We start from the raw sequence: 22,974 nt of genomic DNA on the forward strand, positions 1-22,974 counted from the left end.
TCACTAAACAAATTGCTATTGGATTTCATATTGTCATGATTAACATTGTCAGGGATATGCAAGATGTCATCTGTGAGAAAAATGTCTCTTTATAGTTAGATCCCGAACAAATTTGTTAATGTCACATATCGTAGAGAAAAGATCAAAACGGTTAGACGGAACAAAGTTCATACCCAATGAGAGTACCTCTGATTAGTCTTGAGTAAGTGGATACGATGAGAAGTTCAAAACATTTATTATTTCTAACCCGGGCCTTCCTTTTTTCTTCCCTCAGATGGATATTCTCTCTGGCCATTCCGTGTTTACCTTGGTCACCATGACGACAATTGCGAGCATTGGATTGGTTATTTCAGACACACCTCAGCCGGCTGATTTTGCCGCTTACCCGCCTAATGTCACCATGGTTACATCAACAGCTGAATTATATTGTTCCCTCCCCTGTAGGAGGTTTGGTTTTGTCACATGACATGTTCCCATTCATTTAAATGTTTTACCTGCACTAAGCATTGTAATCCATGATTAAGGACGCACACCGCGTCTGAAACGCGTTGGAAATTATGATGTATCCTCATGTCTTTTAAAATGCCTTGAATAAAGAAGAAGTTTTATTCAACGCTGTGCCTGGTTTGGACTGACCTGGATCGTGCTTGCACAAAATTTGGATACAGGCGGTCCCCTACTTAAGAACACTCGACTAACATACGACCCCTAGTTACAAACGGACCTCTGGATATTGGTAATTTATTGTGCATTAGTCCTAGGCTACAATAAACAGCTGTAACAGTTATCAAAGGTGTCTGTAATGAAGCTTTGGGGTTAATTCTGATTCTTATGACAACCCAACATTTTTAAAATCCAATTGTCACAGAGACCAAAAAAGTTCTGGGATTACAATGATAAAATATACAGTTCCGACTTACATACAAATTCAACTTAAGAACAAACCTACAGACCCTATCTTATATGTAACCCGGGGACTGCCTGTATCTCTTTGCTGGAATGAGGATCCGTGCTCTCCTTCACTCCGCGTCTTCACGTGGTAGGAGCTGAACACTACGTTTGTTTGTTTACATTTCATATAAACATTTATAACTTTACTTTTGGATTAAGTTATCTATGATCTTCCATCCCTCCAATGATATATTGATCTAAAATGTCCAAGGTTTCAGAAACTACAGAATTTTACCATTTTTGTGAAAAATTACAGATCCTGAAGTCTTTGAGAGAAAGTCATTTTTCAAAAAAGCTGTGACACAGTTTGCCATTCAATGTAAGAAGAACCAATTCTCTGCTGACCACACAACTGCACATAGACATATATCTTTTTGACTTGGGCAAAGGGAGAATGGATTTCATAAACACTTCTACTACTACTACTACTCTGTTAACGCTGAACTGTCTGTGTTTCCAGTTTACGATATGCAGCATCAGAACAGGACACGAAGTACTGTGATAGTTGCCATTTCTTACTTGTGGCAAGTATGAAGCTAAAGAAGAAGTCTACTGTTGTAACTCTTTCTCTCATCCATTATTTACTATCCACAATGCTTTTACATGAATCTGTCACCCTGAAAATGCAGTACAATCTGCATGTGGCATGTTACAGAGAAGGAAGAGCCGAGCAGCAGGATATATACTTTTGGGGGGAAGGATTCAGTATAGCTTGTCATTTATTAATTTTAATCTTTGCTCTAGTTGGGAACAGTTGTATGAGAGATCGTCACCCACCGCCCCCCCCCCCCCATGTTAGACTGTGCATACAGAAAGAGCTATAGGGTACTCCCTGATGACATCTCCCCATTGATCATACAAATAATTATTATTATTATTATTCCTTTATTTATATAGCGCTCACAGATTACGCAGCGCTGCACAGAGCTTGCCAAATCGGTCCATGTCCACAATGGGATTCACAATCTAATCAACCTACCAGTATGTTTTGGAGTGTGGGAGGAAACTGGAGGACCCGGAGGAAACCCACACAAACACAGAGAGAACATACAACCCAGGTCCCCAGTAAATAATTGGTTTGGCTAAGTAATTCTTGACGAGAAAGGTCCTCCAGAGAGAGAAAAAAGAAATACGTTCTTAGTAGCTTATCTGTATTCAGCCCATTAAAGAAGTTATTGAACAAAAGACCCCCACTCTATTGAAGGGTTTATCCCAACTTATGAAGTGATCTCCTATCCACAGGATAGGGGATAACAAGGTGAACAGCGAGGGTCTGACTGCTGGGGATCTTGTTCTCACTAGCACTCTGCCGCCCCATTTACTACCCACAGGATCAGTTGGAGTTTGCAAAGCACTGTATGCCACTCCCATAAAACTGAATGAATCTGCAGGGTGCATGCTTGTCATCTTCCTATGAAAATGGCTTAGGGGATAACTCTATAAGTAGGGATTTGCCCTTTAACTTAGGATATCGTGGGTTCTATTAAACTGTGTTATGTAAACTGAATCACACTTAAAACTGAAGTCAGAAAGGAGCATGCTAGCCTGATGTAATTTCCTGCGCATGAGAGTACAATGTCAGCATTTAGGGATATGCCCTTTATTAGGGACACGACATACAGTGCTTAATTCTGTAAATGAGGTATAGCAGGTTGCATAATGAAGATCACAAAGCAAAATGAAACAATAAACCACTTAAAAAGACAAAAAAGTACATTTCCTTGCAGAGAAACAGCAGGCTTAGCTCATAAACCACTGCGAGTTAAAAATCAAATGACTGCACAATGCAGTGGAATGTGTGGCATGATGGGAAATCTCATAATAAAGTTAAACCATGATGTGCCCAAAGAGGTTTTCACTGATATATTTCTGGATTACAATGATAATCTTTTTCTGTTGCATACAATTTTGTATATAAATTTAATCACTTCGCTTCCCGTTCTAGATGGTATAGACATATTTTATTTTGACTAGCCCATTAACAATATGCCAGGCCAGCGGCTAGTGAGTTTATAAAATTCATAGTTAAATCTGTCACAATGAGAACTTCTGAATAGTCTGCCTGAATGATCAATCACACAAAATGTTAGACTTTTGCCAGAAGAATAAAGAAAAGAGGTCATGAACATAACCACGTCTATATTGAAAATACATTATGACTACATTTTACACAATGTGATATGAAGCCCTCACATAGGAGGTTTTGAATACATTTTCATTACAGGCATTACCTTGCATAGATACTGGTGCTTATGGGAATATTAGTCAAGAGGACAAGGGACAAATGTAATTTCCTGAAATGTCACGGTGAAACCATTGAGAAAATATAAAAGATGTTCAATACCTTTATGTAATGTTAGACATATTGGGGCACACTGGAAAAAGTAAGTAAATGAAAATCGCATGCTTGAGCAAGACTTTTTCAACATAACACAGCAGATAGTTGGTAAATTGCAGTCTAAACATGCCATAGTTATTATTTTAGAGAACTGACTTTTGAATGGCGCCACCCTTGCCTTTTAAAAGTATACATATTACACTCATATATACACACATTTCTATACCTATATATATATATAAACATACATTTTTACACTCATAAACACACATTTATACACTCTTACACACACATATAGAGCATAAACACATGACATATGCACATACACACACATACAGTACATGCACACCATATAGCATATACACATCACATTTATGTTATATACATATTATGCTGTACAATGTGCACACCCTTCTTTCTTTTATGTCAGATATTACCAGAATTTAGTCTGGTGGAGGACAAAAGCAGACGCTGAGTAAATTTATACATAGATACATAGATATATGTAACAATATTTACTTTAAATGATCATTTAAAAATGTATGCTTAGAAACAAACATCTTATTGTAAGGGGAGTAACTAGGAGGCTTCTGAATGGGGCCCCACCTTCCCACTTAAAAAATAGACACATGCAAGTTACATATAGAGCATATACACATCACATATACACATACAAGGGGTATATATCAGGGCTTCTGCGCCACACAAGTGCTATCACTTGTGATTATCCCCCCCCCCCTTTCTAGCACCTCCACAGCATGGAGGTATGGAGGGGCATGAATGGGGGCGTGGCCGCCTAGGGGGTGGGCCGGCGTTCCTGTCCCCCAACCAGTGCACTCGCTGCAGTCGGCGAATTTACAGATGTTAATATTTTCACACTGGTGTTCAACAAAGAGCCTAAAGCTTAACCTCTCGAAAAAAAAGAAGAGATGGTAATAGAATTTTCTAGGAACAGTTGGCATCCAATTGAACCACTGGCTATAGATGGGGTGGAACTTGAGAGAGTAACAGAGTATAAATATATCAGAGTAATACTTGATGATGAATTAAACTGGCAGTTGCAAGTAGACCAAGTGTGCAGGAAGGCAATGAGGAAGTTGTTATGGGTACCTTATTTTTTGAGGTATGTGCTTGGGGTCCTTCTTTGTCTGAGTGGAAATCAAGAAACTGTAAGAAAATAGTGAAGAAGGTGACAAACATAATCGGCTTAAAGTTTGGGAGACTGCGTTACTCTGTTGTGTGTCCAAAAGATTTGATCAGATGCCTGATCCTATTGCGGAGAAGTAGATATAAAGGGGAACATTCTGAAATCTCAATCCCCTTGTGAAGTTTACACAATAAAAATCAATTTAACCCCTTACTTTACAATTTTACTCAGTTTTATGGCTGTTTTACCTCATATCACGCAGTGATGGATGTAAAATTCCAGGGTGTGGACGGGGACTCTCTAAGCAGACACATTGGGGCAGATGTATCAAGCCCCATTATGATCCCTCTAGTTCTGTGAGCTGACAGTGTGGTTAGATTATCACGGTATACTTTATCTACAATTTCAATTAGCTTCTTAACATTGTACTAGTAACTGACACATAGAATGAGAGAGATGAGACAGATCAGAGGTGAGATGATAAGACACATGAGATGCCTATTACACACTGTCATCTCTGCTACAAATCTAGAGAGGGCTAGAGAGCAAGGAGCAGAGAGACAGAAATCTCCACGGCCGTCACACAGAAATCAAAGTTGGCGCCCCAATCGTAAGTCAGAAGTTACAGGGTTGTGTCTAGGGGCAACTGAAATTGTGTACACCAGGACTGATGGAGACAGGTTGGAATTAAATCTGTGAAATGCTGTATTTTTGTTAATAACAGTGAATTAGAGAATGTGTTATTTTGTTATCCTGAGTACATTTAAGAAACTTTAATGATCGATTCATTGAGATGAAATGTCGAACTGACAAATACAAAAATCATTTGTGCCAAGCACACTTCACTTGATGAATAACTGGGGTCTCCCAGAATTGCAGTAAGGGTATATAAGTGTTTATATTGTATGTTCTTTATACTTTCTATAAATTTTTATAGTGTATGTATACTGTATGTTTTTATGAATTATTTGTTTTACACGTATGTGACATACTCATTTCCCCTTGAAGACAATACATTGTTATTATTATTATTATTATTATTATGAATAGAACCACAGTCTAGTTACTGTTTCTAATAATAACATAGGTATGAATAAATAAAAAGTAATAGTAAACCACTCACCATCCAACTATATGCCAATCTGTTCTGGTCCCCATGAGTCATATGACAAACTGCTTGGAGATTGGGCTGCAGTATCAAACATAACTATGTTCAGAAAAATTTTTAACTGATCTATTAATTCCATCAGGGAATTATCTTAACCAAAGAGAACGGATGCATCACTAGAAAAGTAATGGGGAGAACGAGCATCCCTGGCAAGGATTTTGATAGAAAACCGGGTGTGCCATTGGCCCATTATACATCCCTTTCAGATAATTAAGGAAATTACCTGTGATTAACATATGATTCAACACCATTCCCAGATGACATTATCGAATGCCTTTTCCGCATCTAGGGCAGTCAAAGTTGGCCTTTCTCCCAGCTTAGGATGGTATTGAACCAGCTCTAACACCACTAAGACTTTATGTATGTTAAAGGATGAAAAATTGTATGCAAATGACCCTTTGGGGCTCCAGACTCCATTAACACCTATGGAGCCTGGAACCCCTCAGACTCATTTGCATACAGTCATTCATGATATTCTATCTGAAAGGGTATCAGGGCTGGGACACACTTAATGCTTAAAAGGCAAAGGAGAATGATGTAGTAGATATTTCATGGCCAGGTTAGCTTCCTTAGGAAATTAAAATAACCAGGGAAGTGAGTTTTCAAAAACACCTACAAGACTGCAGGGTAGGGTAGTTGGAACTTGATTGTGTCTCTGTATATGTAATGACGAACTGGGCTGCTGTGACACTAAAGTAGAATAATCCTGAAACATAAGCACTTTGTCAACATATATACTTGCGGCATGCCCAAAGCAGATCCATGTTGTCATTATAGTTTAGAAACCACTTTATCACTTCACACGGCTTAACTGGATTGTCATGCTATGAAGCAACCTGTAATTTTTGGTCTGGGCCAATATGTTGGATTGTTTTTGTAAGGCACATGTACTCAAGTCCCAGTGCATCCGAGTTCACGCTCACTCAGTACCCATAAGGTGTTCCACTATACTGCTTCAGTAAGTGCTGGGATTGTGGCGCGCTGCGCTGGCTTTCATGCAACACAAATTAGGGAGCATGCCGTCGGACAGTCCGAATGATTCGGACCAAGCACCATATTTAATTGTCAAATTGTGTCGCAAGCCCTAGCTTGGTGAACTCTGTCAGCCATGAGCAGAGGAATACGCAATAGTAAGATATGACTGCTTTTAAGACATTTACAAAAGTTACAAGGTCCACTATGCAGACCAACCTGCCTTAAGAAGCACATAGCCACTGCTTCTCTGCTTCCCTTAGGACTGGTTGATCAATTCCTCAATATGGATTACTACTGGACGCCCCAAAACCTGTAACCCTCTGTTAATATCTACCATGGATTTTCGCTCAGCTACCTCAGACCTGTTCCTTTACACCGGCTGCAGGGAGCATGAAAAAAATAGCAAAAATAATTACAAAAGTATTGTTGTGATTACATTAGTTGTTGCATAGAAAACTCTCTGCAAAAGGGTGAACATCATAACACTGTGTACTTTCAAGATTGTGAAATTTTACTATATATTTTCATAATTACAGATATCATCTGCAGTGGAACATATGGGTAACCACTTGTACATGGAATCTGCATTGTCTGCATCCTACCTGTTACTAAGAAGGCTCCACAATATAAAAGTAGCAATTTACATTCCCTTCCCAACCCAGTTATTATTACAGGATCAGAAATGATGAAAACTCAGATATTCACTGCATCAAAGACAAAGTTAAAAAAAAGAAAAAACAAATACATAAACACTATGTGATTAGAAAACCCATAGTTCTCCTCTGACAGCTTGAAAGGTTTGATATGACCTTGTTTATAAAACTGTCCACAAATACCAGATATTGAGAGTTATAAATTAAATTAAATAGGCTCAGAAGCTAATTAGGGATGGGGTCTAGGTCCCCAGTTTCATATCTAAGATGTGATAACTAGCCCATTACTAGAGGACCCCGATTAGCTTAGAGACATCACAGTGTAATACTCAATACTCAGTAGACAAAGATCATCTATATAAATATAACACATATAGTAACAGAAGCAAAAAAAGAACTAATTATAAATCTCTTTATCAAGAAATAAGCAGAATAAAATGTAGTTGTGTAAATTCTAAGCAAAATATAAGTCTTTTCTGGGTCTTAAAAATAGAAATCTAGCTTATATACACTGGCATCTTGACAACGTGCTGCTCTTTACACCTGCACTACGCTCCCAGCTGACCAGATACTTTTTATTTCAGGGGCTCATTAACACAGAGATAGGATGTTTCTAGATACCTGGTGTTCACTCAGCATTTCCCCTGACACCTCACAGTGCATGTGTGAAAGGAAACCAGAACTCTCTATATATTCGTTATAACACAGACAGAAGACGTGGAAAACAAAAAGCCTACAATCTAAAAACACCACATAACAGCAAAATGTATCTCAGAATTAAGGCAAGAATTCTGGATTTTTTATAATGTTATTGCACATTTACAGGTCATTTTCAATTAAAACTTCTATGGTAAAATCCTTTAGATTTATCCATATATTACTAAAGTAATTAGGTTGCTCCTGTTGTTAAAAAGGACATATGCTCATCATATACCACGTTACGGATTGTGGGATATATACAAACAATATAAGACATTAGAGATTAATACAAAAATAAGATGAAGCAATCATAATGAGGGCTCGGATCACAGAAGCTTACAATCTATGTACAGTGTACTTAAAATATTACTCAGGATAAGCCATGAATATTACATATTAAACAACCCCCACAGATCAGCCGTTTTCAACAGCTAATATACAGAGGATGGGACAGGAAGCCGACACATCTATTTCCAGTGGAGTGGCTGAGAATTGACTGCTTTGCTCTCTGCACCTCCCTTATTTATAGTACTGTCTATTGTTCCACATGTTTAGCGTGATAGTATTCATAGCACAATTGTAGTATTTACATTTTTCATTTGTTTACATGGCTATACATGGAGGAGCTGCACATGGCCACTTTATACCACTACTGCTATTATCTGTCAAAAAGAAACAAAACTCAGTAGAAATACATTTAAAAACAAACAGAAAGTAATAGCACATGTGATAATAGCAAACTTTTTAAAGGGAACCTTTCATCAGCAATTGGCCTAATAAACCAGCAATATACCAGTATATTGTCAAACAGCGTAGCACCTTCTAGTTTTTGTTTCTTTCAAGGTCCTGCGTGGTGGCCTAATCTAGAAAATCAACTTTGAAGTGAAATGTAAATTTTTTGTAGAAAGTGAAGTAGGAGGAGAGTTCAACACTGAAGCTCCGAACGCCGCCTCCTCTGTGACTGAGGTCATGCATCAGACTTCAGGAGATCTGGTTAGTGATGTCTCTGGATGCAGGAACATCAATTACAGTGAAGGAGGCTTTCAACTTTGATTTTCTGGAGGAAGGTGCCACACTGAGGCATGAAAGAAACATGATCTGGAAGGTGTTCAGCTGCTTAGCAACATACTGGTGGTGGTTAATTAGGTAAATTTCTGCTGATAGATTCCCTTTAATATACTTTATTCAGAAAAATATTATCCATTCCATTAGTAAGCAATGTTTTTCTGTACACAGCAGATAGATAAGGAGAGGAGAGTGAACATACATTTATAATTCAGCTCTGTAAGAAGACAGGTTTATCCACTATCTGTAAAGAGTAAAGTCATCAGAAACTTTATTAGCTTCTTTAATAAAGTCTATTATTCTAATCTGTGCTATTGATTTATGAAATATTGTTACAAACAGGGGCGGACTGGGAATTTAAAGTGGCCCTGGAAAAAACTGTAAAAGTGGCCCCATTCTGTGGGCGGAGTCAAAACAAGTAGGTGTGGCCTTGTGATGTGGGTGGAGTTACTAAACTCCATGCAAACTGTTAATAGATGGTCTAAATCAACATGTACACTGCAGAGAAAGAGACTCATACTGCCTCCTTGTACAGGAATAATACTTCTATTTTAAGAGCACACAACTTAATACTGCCATATATGTACACTAAAAACATACTACAATACCTTCTCCAATAAACAAGAATGTAACTACTATAATACTACTGCCCCTAAGTAAAATATATTGTAATACTGCCCCCTATGTACAAGAACATAACTCCTATAATACTGCCCCCTATGTACAAGAATATAACTACTTTAATACTGCCCCCTATGTACAAGAATATAACTACTATAATACTGCCCCCTATGTACAAGAATAGAACTACTATAATATTATCCCCTATGTACAAGAATATAACTACTATAATACTGCCCCTATGTACAAGAATATAACTACTATAATACTGCCCCCTATGTACAAGAATATAACTACTATAATACTGCCCACTATGTACAGGAATATAACTACTATAATACTACCCCCTATGTACAAGAATATACCTACTATAATACTGCCCCCTATGTACAAGAATATAACTACTTTAATACTGCCCCCTATGTACAAGAATATAACTACTATAATACCGCCCCCTATGTACAAGAATATAACTACTATAATACCGCCCTCTATGTACAAGGATATAACTACTATAATACTGCCCCCTATGTACAAGAAAATAACTACTATAATACTGCCCCTAATGTACAAGAATATAACTACTATAATACTGCCCCCTATGTACAAGAATATAACTACTATAATACTGCCCCTATGTACAGGAATATAACTACTATAATACTACCCCCTATGTACAAGAATAAACCTACTATAATACTGCCCCCTATGTACAAGAATATAACTCCTATAATACTGCCCCCTATGTACAAGAATATAACTACTTTAATACAGCCCCCTATGTACAAGAATATAACTACTATAATACTGCCCCTATGTACAGGAATATAACTACTATAATACTGCCCCTATGTACAGGAATATAGCTACTATTACTAGTAGCCAGCACCCCTCCCCTCCCCCAGTATATAGCCAGCCAACCCCCGGTATACAGTCAGCGTGCCATCCCAGTATACATCCAGCCCACTGCAATATATATATTATATAGCCAGCCCCCCCAGTCCTCCTTTTATATTCAGTCCGCCCAGTATACAGCCAGACTGCCCCTGCCACAGTGTACAGCCCCTGCCCCAGTATACAGCCTGCCAGCCCATAGCCCCAGTGTACAGCCCATTGCCCCAGTGTACAGCCCATTGCCCCAGTGTACAGCCCATTGCCCCAGTGTACAGCCCATTGCCCCAGTGTACAGCCCATTGCCCCAGTGTACAGCCCATTGCCCCAGTGTACAGCCCATAGCCCCAGTGTACAGCCCATAGCCCCAGTGTACAGCCCATAGCCCCAGTGTACAGCCCATAGCCCCAGTGTACAGCCCATAGCCCCAGTGTACATCCCATAGCCCCAGTGTACATCCCATAGCCCCAGTGTACATCCCATAGCCCCAGTGTACAGCCCATAGCCCCAGTGTACAGCCCATAGCCCCAGTATACAGCCCATAGCCCCAGTGTACAGCCCATAGCCCCAGTATACAGCCCATAGCCCCAGTGTACAGCCCATAGCCCCAGTGTACAGCCCATAGCCCCAGTGTACAGCCCATAGCCCCAGTGTACAGCCCATAGCCCCAGTGTACAGCCCATAGCCCCAGTGTACAGCCCATAGCCCCAGTATACAGCCCATAGCCCCAGTATACAGCCCATAGCCCCAGTATACAGCCCATTGCCCCGGTACACAGCCCCTGCCCCCGGTACACAGCCCCTGCCCCCGGTACACAGCCCCTGCCCCCGGTACACAGCCCCTGCCCCCGGTACACAGCCCCTGCCCCCGGTACACAGCCCCTGCCCCCGGTACACAGCCCCTGCCCCCGGTACACAGTGCCAGCACAGTACATAAAAATAAAAACACATGAACTCACCTTTCTGATGCCCCGACGCTGCTCCCCTGCTTGATTCAGTCCGGCCGCGGTGATAGCTCCGTACGGGCCGGCGTCGCACAGACCATGACGTCGGCAAGCGGCTGACGTCATTATCCGCGCGACACCGGCCCGTACGGAGCTGTCACCGCGGCCGGACTGAATCAAGCAGGGGAGCAGCGTCGGGGCATCGGAAAGGTGAGTTGTTGTGTTTTGTTTTTTTTTCCACCGGCCCCAGCAGTCCCAGACCGGCCCGGGACCGGCCCAAAACCAATCGGCCGCCCCTGGTTACAAATTTAGTAATGCTGTAACAATCCTTGATATTTTGTTAAATATAGAATATACTTCTGTAAACTATAGTGTGAAGCAATGTTTGAACCATTCAGACAGGATAATAATCAAACAAATATATAATTAAATTATTATGCCTCACAATGAGGACTAATGCTTTCCTCAGAGAACTGTCAGAGGATCCATTGCTCTCCTACATTATAAGAACAAACAATAAATAACATGGAGGTCCGGACATGTGTATATAACAGACATCAATGGTACTCAAAATACCCCATTGCCAATATTGGGGTGTTATTTTACCAGATGAAGTCCTGTGTGCAAAACTTTTTTCTCCAACATTTTTAATGGAATCTGTGGCTGAGGCTCCTAACAAAACATCAGATGCAAATGTGAACTTTGCCTTACATGCTGAATTATGTTCGCTTGAATGGACATTAACATTTATTTTTCATGGCCAATGTGCATCACTCTGTCATTTATTTTTCATGGATCCTTATAAACTATAGTCTATGACTGATCGTTTTAAAACAGGGGTCCCCAAACTTTTTACATTGGGGGCCGTTCACTGTCCCTCTGAGGCCGTTGGAGGGCCGGACTAAAGTTTAAAAATAAATAGCGGTACATGTGACCGCATCCGTAATACACTGGGCCCCCTCTCAATTAATTATTTAATATACTGCACCCCCTTGTGAGCTATTTTTATATATTGGCCCAATTAATTAATGGATCAATTAATTATTAAATATACTGGGACCCCTCTCCATTAATTATTGAATAATGCCCCCCCCCCCATTAATTACTAGACTGCCCCTCATAATGAATTATTTCTTATGCCCCCCAACCACCATTAATTATTTCCTATGCTGCCCCTCATAACTAATTATTTCCTATTCTGCCCCTCATAAATATTCCCTATAATGCCCCTAATAATTAATTATTTCCTATGGTGCCCCATATAATTATTTCCTATGCTGCCCTTAATAATTAATTATTTCCTATGCTGCCCCTAATAATTAATTATTTCCTAAGCTGCCCCTGATAATTAATTATTTCCTATTCTGCCCCTAATAATTAATATTTCCTATTCTGCCCCTCATAACTAATTATTTCCTATGCTGTTATAAATTAGGGCGCCCGGCCGCCACAATCTTTCTCCTGCCGTTTTAGGTATACTCACCTCAGTCTCCGCGCTTCTTCTATCTTTTTGCTGCGTCCGATCTGGAAGGGGTGCGCGGCCGCGTGATGACGTCATCACGGCGATGTGCGCCGTGGTTGTCTTCCGGCCACATCCCTCCAGTAATAGTGCTCGAGCGGCCGTTTCCGGCCGCATCGAGCACTATACAGTGACGGGCAGGAGCTTCCTGTCCGGACGGACGGAAGCCCCTGCCAGACAGTCGAAGGCCACAAGGCCCCGGTGCTGGCGCTACAAGCGTCAGGGGCCGGTTAGAAATGGTCCGCGGGCCGCATGTGGCTCGCGGGCCGTAGTTTGGGGGCCCCTGGTTTAATAGGTTTACTTTTTATTGGATCTCTCACACAGTCCATTAAAATAACGACCATGGGCTCTAACCTACATTGAGTAAAAAAAGTATTTTGTCCAATTTGCACCAATTTTGCAAGTTCTCCCAGAGACCTGTAATTGACATCATAGGTAGACCTCTCAACTCATAGGTAGACCTCTCAACTGTGAGAGACAAAATATGAAAACAAATGCAAAAAATCACATTGTCTAAAAAATTGTTTGCAAATTATGGTAAAAAACAAATAAGTGGTCACCTACAAACAAGCAAGATTTCTGGCTCTCACAGACCTGTAACTTCTTTAATTAGCATTAGCTCCTGTTTGAATGGAACTTGTTATCAGTATAAAAGACGCCTGTCCACAACTTCAAAGAGTAACATGCAAACTCCACTATGGTCAAGACCAAAAAGCTGTTGAAGGACACTAGCAACAAAATTGGTAGACTTGCACCAGGCTGGGAAGACAATCTGCAATAGGCAAGCAGCTTGGTGTGAAGAAGCAATTATTAGAAAATGGAAGACATACAAGACCACTGATCTCCCTTGATCAGGGGCTCTAAGCAAATATCCCCCAGTGGGGATGAAATGATCACAAGAACGGTGAGAAAATATCCAAATACTACACAAGGGGACCTACCTGTAGTGAATAACCTGCAGAAAGCTTGGACCAATGTAATAAAGGCTACAGTCAGTAACACACTACCCCACCAGGGGATCCTGCAGCACCATATGTGTCCCCCTGCATTAGCCAGTACATATATAAGCCAGTTTGAAGCTTGCTTGAGAGCATTTGCATGTTCTAGAAGAATATTCGGAGGATGTCATATGATCATATGAAACCAAACTAGAACTGTTTGGTAGAAACACAACTAGTCGTCTTTAGAGCAGAGTGAATGCTGAGTTGCATCGAAAGAACTCCATACCTACTGTGAAGCATGGGGGTAGCAACATCATGAAGAGGGTCTGCTTCTCTGCAAAGGGACCAGGACGACTGATCCGTGTACATGAAAGAATAAATGGTGTTATGTATAGTGAGATTTTGAGTGCAAATCTCCGTCCATCAGAAAGGGCATTGCAGATGAAATGTGACTGGGTCTTTCAGCATGACAATGATCCCAAGTACACTGCCAGGGCAGTGAAGGAGTGGCTTTATAAGAAGCAGTTCAAGGTCCTGGAGTAGTCTAGCCAGTCTCCATATCTCAACCCTATAGAAAACTTTTGGAGGGAGTTAAAAGTCCATGTTACCCGGCAACAGCACCAAAACATCACTGCTGTAGAGGAGATCTGCATTGAGGAGTGGGTCAACTTTTGGAAATGCAATCCAAAGGCTCCACTTGTGATCACATATTTTGGTAACATTGTGTTTCCAACACGTTAACTAAACGCAAAGTAAATGCAATCTTACCTCAACGTGCGATTGCAGGTGGAGCCTTTGGATTGATTTTCAAAATGCAACCAAAATGCCACATGAGAACCTCAGGGGCTCTACAAACATGTCATGGCACCTGAAAACTATTCTGTCCTTTAAAATCTCAATGGCTCCTTCCTTTCTGCGTTGCCATGTACCCCGACAGCAGGTTACATCCACATGTGAGGTGTATTGTTTATGTTTAATATAACATTTATGCTCTAATAAATAAACAAAAACTTTTTATTGCCTGGAGAATTTTGATGTAGCAGGACATTTGTTGTTTTTATTCAGTTTTTACATGTGGGGTGTCCTCTTACTTGGGGAAAAAACTGCACAAATGTATTCCCAGATGCATTTTCTGCTTTTATTCAGCTTATGTGGTTAAATTTTGAGGCTAAATGAATGTATTAATGATAAATATTAGTGAATTCCAAATCAAACCTTCATTTTGTTTGAATTTCTGTAAAATATATAAAGGGCCTCTTAGTACTTCAAATTACAAGCATACACTGCATATGCTCATACTGTGCAAGGCGTTTGGGATACAAAAAACTATGCAGCAAGTTATTTTTGAAGAAAAACTAGAAATTTACTTTTTCAACTTTTGAGCTATAGATTCAAAATAAAATGTTAATTCAGTTTGAAATGAGAATCGTAGTTTATCACAAGTTCTTTTAAGAGAACATGATAGTTATTCTCTAATTCCCTAAGAAGTGCTGACAGAACTTTATGAGAAAATGAATCCCTGGTGATACACAAGCAGCCCTGGATGGCAGAGAATTGACTTATTTTGTTTTCTTCATTTTAGTCTCCATATACATTTGCACTATGGCTTCTGTGCAAAATGAACATTGTCTGTCTGACATCACCTACATAGTTTTAACAGCAAGAATAATGCTGCATGCTGTGCTATTCTCTCCATCAAAACAGTCAGAGACCTTGACTGAACCCGAGACAGAAAGGCTGTGTGTAGGTGTGAACGATCTAATTCTGATTTTCTTTACACTTGTATTAAAAGAATAGGTCAAGACCCCCCAATTCCCATTAGACCATCAAGCAAGCAGAAAGTAACCAAAGGTAAAGTATATGGGAGGGAGAGGACATGGGTGATGACAAATATTGATTTATAACTGTGAAAAGTTTATCCAATAATCCATTCTAAAACTAAAAACAAAATCATATTTGTTCAATGTTTTTGTATGTTAAGATAGTATAGTACAGAAATGTTGGCTATTAACATTGGATTAAGCTTTGGTATTTCATTTAAGAACAAATACAATAATAAGAATTGCCATGTTTTTAGGCACTCTTGTTTACTAGTAGAACTAGTATATATACACCCTATAATACAAATTCCATACATTGGGTAGCCACTGAGCTTGTTTTACAAATATCACAGACGATACCTAGAGTTGTGGGAGTAATAAGGACAGGTCATATGGCAACAAGATGGAAAATGTCTGGAAGACTGCACACATAGAGGGCAAACAACACACTGGGGCACATTCACTAAGGGTCCACGGATCGCATTTCCGCTGGGCTTCACGACAATTTCTGTTTTGCAGCGCATTTAACAGGGGTTTTTCTCGCACGCAATCTGATTGGGTTGCAATCATGACGTCTTTCACGCAACACAAATCGGAGGGTGTGCTGTCAGACGATCCGATGAATTCAGACAAACTGCGGGATAAAACTATAAAATTGTGTGGCATATAGTGCACTTACATGCACTGGGAAGAAGATGGTGAATTCCAGCGGACCTGACCGGGAAAGCGGCACATGCAGGATTTCGGGCTCATGTTGTAAGTGAATCGCGGCAGCTGTGCGTTCTCGTCGAGGGTACGCACCTTGGTGATCGCACAGGGACAGGTAAGTAAATGTGCCCCACTTCGTCAATGTGTGCACATGTGACTATGATACGACTGCATCTGCAACAGCCACTCTGCTTGCCAATACCATCACACTTCCATACAATAATTATCACTGAAACAACCCATTGCCCAAGGGACACCAGCTCCAGGACCAGATAATACACATCACTCTAGGTACATTACACGTACATCCAGATGATGCATTTCACTCTACCGTCATGGCTATAATTTCTGAGAATGATACAAATGTTAATTTTTACAAAGTCTACTGCATCAGGTTTTTATAATGGCAATTTGCATATACTCCAGAATGTTATAAATAGTGATCAGCTTAATAGCAATTAATTGCAAAGTCAATATTTGCCTAGAAAATGAGCTTTTTCCCCCAAAACACATTTCAAGTTCATTGCAGGCCTGCCTTAAAAGGAGCAGCTAACATGGTTTCAGTGATTGCTCCATTAACACAGGTGTGGGACAGGGCTGGAGATCAATCTGTCATGATTAAGAATAACACCAATGGACACTTTAAAAGGAGGCTGGAGCTTGGCATCATTGTTTCTCTTCTGTTAACCATGGTTATCTCTAAAGAAACACGTGCAGTCATCATTGCAATGCACAAAACTGGCCTAACAGGGAAGAGTATCGCCGCTAGAAAGATTGCATCTCAGTCAACAATCTATCGCATCATCAAGGAATTTAAGGGGGTTCCATTGTTGCCAAAAAGGCTCCAGGGCGCCCAAGAAAGACAGTCTCTTAAAAGTGTTTCAGCTTCAGGCTACCAGCAGTGCAGAGCTTGCCCAGGAATGGCAGAAGGCAGGTGTGAGTGCATCTGCACGCACTGTGAGGCGGATACTCTTGGAGCAAGGCATGGTGTCAAGGAAAGGAGCAAAGAAGCCACTTCTCTCCAGAAAAAACATCAGGGAGTGGACTGCTGAGGACTGGGGTAAAGTCATTTTCTCTGATGAATCCCCTTTTCGATTGTTTGGAACATCTGGAAAACAGCTTGGTCGGAGTAGACAAGGTGAATGATACCACCAGTCTTGTCTCATGCCAACTGTAAAGCATCCTGCAACCTTCATGTGTGGGGTTGCTTCTCAGCCAAGGGAATCGGCTCTCTCACAGTCTTGCCTAAAAACACATCCATGAATAAAGAATGGTACCAGAATATCCTTTAAGAGCAACTTCTCCCAACCGTCCAAGAGCAGTTTGGTGATCAACAATGCCTTTTCCAGCATGATGGAGCACCTTGCCATAAAGCAAAGGTGATAAATAAATGGCTCAGGGAACAAAACATAGTGATTTTGGGTCCATGTGCTGGAAACTCCCAAGATCTTAATCCCATTGAGAACTTGTGGTCAATCATCAAGAGACGGATGGACAAACAAAAAACAACAAATTGTGACAAAATGCAAGCATTGATTGTGATGAATGGACTGCTATCAGTCAGGATTTGGTCCAGAAGTTGATTGAGAGCTGCCAGGGAGAATTGCAGAGGTCCTTAATAAGAAGGGTGAACACTGCAAATATTGACTTGCTGCATTAACTCATTGTAACTGTCAATAAAAGCTTTTATTACTCATCATATGATTGCACTTGTATTTCTGTATGTGATAAAAACATCTGACAAACACACATAAAAACCAGAAACTATAATGTGAAAATATAATATTTGTTTCATTTTCTAAACTTATGGCCATGACTATAGGTACAGTACAAGTACATTCAGAAGATATACATCACTCTAGGTACAGTACACGTACATCCATATGATGCATATCACTCTAGGTACATTACATGTACATCCAGATTATGCATATCACTCTAGGTACAGTACATGCACATCCAGATGATGCATACCACTGTAGGTACAGTACAAGTACATTCAGATGATACACATCACTCTAGGTACAGTACAAGTACATTCAGATGATACACCACTGTAAGTACAGTACAAGTACAACCAGATACAAACTACTTTATGTACAGTATATCTCCGACAGTCTCTTGCAAATAACAGGTGAGGCATATCTGTTTTTTATGAATCTTCCATCCCACTGTGTGATTCTTAACACCTTATCAAGCTGTAACATGAAGCGACGGGTTGTTGATGAGCCGGCAGGAAGAGTAGGCTCCTTTGCATGAACGACGGGAGTTGACTCCCTTCAGTTAGCCGACAGCTCACTTAATCCTGCCTCTAATGGGCTCACCATGCCCCCTTTAACCTGATAAAATTGGGTTAAAAGTGGAGTGGGGTGACTAGCTGGAATGAGGCTCCCTATTGTATATTTAATAGGGAGCCGTTCAGGAGCCAGAAGAGCCGGCAATTCTAAGTAAGCGGAGAGCCTAATAATCCAGCTCACTAAGAAGAGCCAGACTTCCAATCACTAGTAACATGGTCATTTTCAATCCTCTTCAGCCCCTCCCTCTCTGCTCTATGGATGTGGTATATATACAGACTGTTTTAGCTATTTGCATCTCATACAACCCTCAGCAACACAGAATGGGTGCCCACCACAGTGAACTTCAAATGAACACCTTGAAGATACTCAAGAAAAATAAAGTAGAAGCACTATATACAATAATGGGTGAATGTAGTCCGTTCCTATTCACTGATATTGTAGTTTATATTACTACAACCTACAAACTACATCTTATCTTCGATCAAACAGCACATTGCATACACTTTAACTATTTAATTGCTGGTTTTACCTCCGTATTCCATGCTGCAAAGATGCAGCCCTTCACACAAAAGGATTTTTCTATAATATAACAATGTGCAAATCTCAGCGACTTTACTTCACTGTAGTGAAATAATGATAACAGTTTGGCACTGCAAGGAAGAAGGAACTCCTTACATCATACATCACTATGATGCTGAGTAGCGTCCTCTGTGTTGTGATCAGTCTTCTGCCCACTGTACTGTTCATGATGCATGGGTCAACCATAGTCATGTTCTTCTAGATTAAGGGCTCAAAGTGGTTAGCAACAAATTGAAGTAACTACTTGGTAAATGATCTATGGTTCATGTCGGTCTTTATTGAATAAAAGTTGGGGAAACTTGGGGAAAGCCCATTTAAATACTTTAATACTGTTAATGATTTTTATCCTTTATATAGTTTTCTATACAAAGCAACTTGAAATTTACTCACAGAGATTCCATTTAAGGCCAGTAGTAGTAACACAGTTGCAAGGTGATCCCACCGGAATAAGGCCGCACCATTTTCCTTCTTTTCCTGTCGCCACATGTAACTTGTGTTTACCCTGTTGAAGTTATTACAAAAACAAAAGATCACATGAAGAAATGGAATAGTTATACATTTTACAGTATGCAACCATGCTGAAAACATGAATCATATTTTATGATGCCATTGGGAACATATTATGTAATATAAAGAAACACAAATATGGAAAATATCATTCAAATAAATGAGAAAAATAAAGCATCAATCTGCCAACGGGATCACTGTCCTAAACATGTTAGTTATCAAAACAACCAATGCACAATAAGAAATAAATGTAATGGTTAAACAATTAACAAATTTATAGAATTATTTCAAATTTTGTTTTTACGGTGTACACTGAGCGGGTCCAATAATGTTGTTACGGACGCGTCGATTTTTTGGTGATTGTGGTTTTTACTTTATTAGACGTGTATAGGGTACGTTTGTGTTTAGGGGACTTTTATTTTAATTATTTTTCTTAGAAAAAGTTTATTAAGTCTTTTTAACTTTATTTTTTACTTTCTAACAGGTTGGCTTGAACAAGTGATGCTCTGATCGCTTGACACGGGCCGGGTTTATATGCCATAATAGCTACAATGGCTCAAAATGTGTCATGGCAGCATTGATTCAAGGGATTTTTATGATTGAGACTATTTTAATTGACTGATTGGATGTTCTAAGTCCCTTATTCTATTTCTTTGGCTGTTTGGTCGGTGTGTTTGTTTCATAGGACTCCAGCTAGAATTAGCTGCAATAGGAACTTTGCAGGTGTTTTCTTTTTAAGTGTTTATAAAAATTGCAGATGAATCCCATCGACAGCCTGTTTAACTTGATTAAGTCAACAAGTTTCATGTTACTCTCAAAATCCCTTCAACCGATGACAACTGTCTTTTGCTTTGAAACCACTTATCTAATACAACCCTGCCACTCGTAAACTTATCATGCAGAGGTTTGCAGGGATGCAATCCCTTTGAATATAAAGCTTTACATTTGTCATCTAAAAATAAATTGATTCTTATATCCAGACTCACCTGTTGAGCCACAATCTCTCCAACAGCATTAGTCTCAGATGTGGAATCAAACAGTCACATTTAAAACCTGCGCTGGCTCTTTACCAGGGAAATTGCTGTTTGAATAGGCAATTTCCGACATGCTCTTGCTTTTAAACTCAAGTTGTACAAACCAGTACGATAGAACTGATTCCAAAGTACAAAAGGGATTATTTATAAAAGTCATGTTGTTGTATAACTGGGGCAAATCTAAATTTGATTGATGAAAAGAATTCCCACTACTGTTTCAAAGTAACTCCAGTTCCTCAGTAACAATAATTTAAGGCTCACCTACTCTAACAAATTGCTGATCTCTCTGGATTTTTCTTTTCTATACAGAACTAATTTTGAATTGGCTTCAGTAGTAAAAATACACAGTTGGACAAGCTGTGAAATCCCATTGAACATTAAAGTTTATAGAAAATATTGTCCAATGGCAACACAACAGAAAATATGGGGTCATGTGTCAATCTCTATAAATAGATCAAATATGTCAAAATAAATGGCACTTGTAGACTTCCTAAATGGCATGGCGTGATTCATCTAAGTACTACTGCCATTTCCTTTCCATAGGAAGCAGAAAAATCCAAGTCAACTCACCCCTGAGAGTTCTCCTTCCTGCAGATTGGACTGATAATATCCCAACACCGTATAACCGGGTTGGTTGTTCGGACGCCAACAGAACAAATGCTTCAAAAAGAAGAATGGATTCTGGCACTGGGCTAAAAAATCCTCCATTGCTTTATTAGGCTACATTAAAACATGGCTGCGTACAGACTTAAAAGCTGACACGATTTGTATGCCCAAAACATGTTGGCTAAAGAAGCATTGAAGAGTTATTTTATCCCAGTTCCAGGATCCATTTCTCTTTCTCAAGCATTATCTTTGCATACTTGTTAAGGAAATGTGACTAAGTAGCAACAAAATTGTAATAAATATCCTATTATCTTATTTTGAAAATAATTTTTCCACCTTGTAGAAAAAAAAAAAGATTTTTTTAAATATATTAGAAGGTGCCGAGTTTCAGTGCCATGAAAAGAAGATGGATTGAGAGGAATAAAGTGCTGAGAGTAAAAAAAAAAAATTAAAGAGCCTGTTACTGAATTGTGCAGTTCTTCCTTACAACATCCCAAAATCCTGTTACCGCTCCTAAGTGAGAGAAAACACAAGTCCCCTGCTAGTTTGAGCCATGAGACCTGGAAGTGGCTACAATATAGACTCCATAACTTTAGACACAAAACAGCCATTTGAATAAACCTGAGGGAACAGATAGTACTCTGCCTTTTATTTTTGAAGTTTGGGAGACTTCAGAGCAGGCTTTCTCCACCCACCAGTTATTAAGGAGTAACAGATGGCACTCAGAAGTCTGGTGCACAAGCAGGTAGCGCTGGTAATTGCAGAGTAGAGAAATCTAGTCACTCACAAGGTAAATTCAAACGAATGTATGTCTGCCCAGCCATAGTCGGGGGGGCATACGTCCGACACGCTTGAGAGGAGGAGGGGTTGTCCCCTCTCCATAGAGATGCACGGAACACGGCCATGCACACATGGAATGATAGGACATGTTCTATATTTTCCCCTTGTATGTAATGGTATGGTGTGGAGCTACCTAGACACATTAGTAATATTGAACAACGTTTTTGTCGTGAGACATATTGGAACCACACATTAGGCACTCTGGAACCCTCTGGATTAAATCGGGATTTAAACATTACTAACATTGGTTAATATTCATGAGTTTCTCTAATCCCCATTTTTTTTTAGTGCTTAATTATGATTTCTGTACAGTATTGTACAGTCTGATTTTTATTTTACACAATATATGTGCATTATGTATGTTTTCTCATCCTCTAGAAACATATTATAAATTATTGTACTTTCTAGACAACCTTTGATTGCATCACACACTAGCTGAAGGTTGCACGATAGTGTAGCGTCAATAGGAAGAGACTGGTTTGCTTGTATTGTTCTATACCTATACAGTATGTTTGAGGGCGGGCTGAAATGTGTCCTGTTACTATGTATACTTTTATTTAAAATAAATCAAGAGTGAAGCATCAATGTTTTGAGTACATATAATGAAATACCGTATTTTCCTGCTTATAGGCCAGTGCGCCTTATATATGAACTTATACAGAAATGTACTAC

General features: G+C 39.7%; 1 protein-coding gene across 9 annotated transcripts in view; it reads right to left on the minus strand.

Moving 5' to 3' along the window:
• TPK1 (thiamin pyrophosphokinase 1) overlaps positions 1 to 22,974 on the minus strand; it is a 335,076-nt gene that overhangs the window by 102,982 nt on the left and 209,120 nt on the right. For 8 of the 9 annotated variants that reach the window (XM_072153371.1, XM_072153367.1, XM_072153370.1 and 5 more), the window contains one exon: positions 19,706 to 19,817. In XM_072153371.1, the coding sequence (XP_072009472.1) occupies positions 19,706 to 19,817 (112 nt within the window). Of the gene's footprint in view, positions 1 to 4,433; positions 4,457 to 19,705; positions 19,818 to 22,974 lie in introns of those variants that run through there. The other variant, XM_072153372.1, reaches the window with a different exon arrangement.

Source organism: Engystomops pustulosus, chromosome 5 (genome assembly GCF_040894005.1).
Source record: "Engystomops pustulosus chromosome 5, aEngPut4.maternal, whole genome shotgun sequence".
NCBI lineage: Eukaryota > Metazoa > Chordata > Amphibia > Anura > Leptodactylidae > Engystomops > Engystomops pustulosus.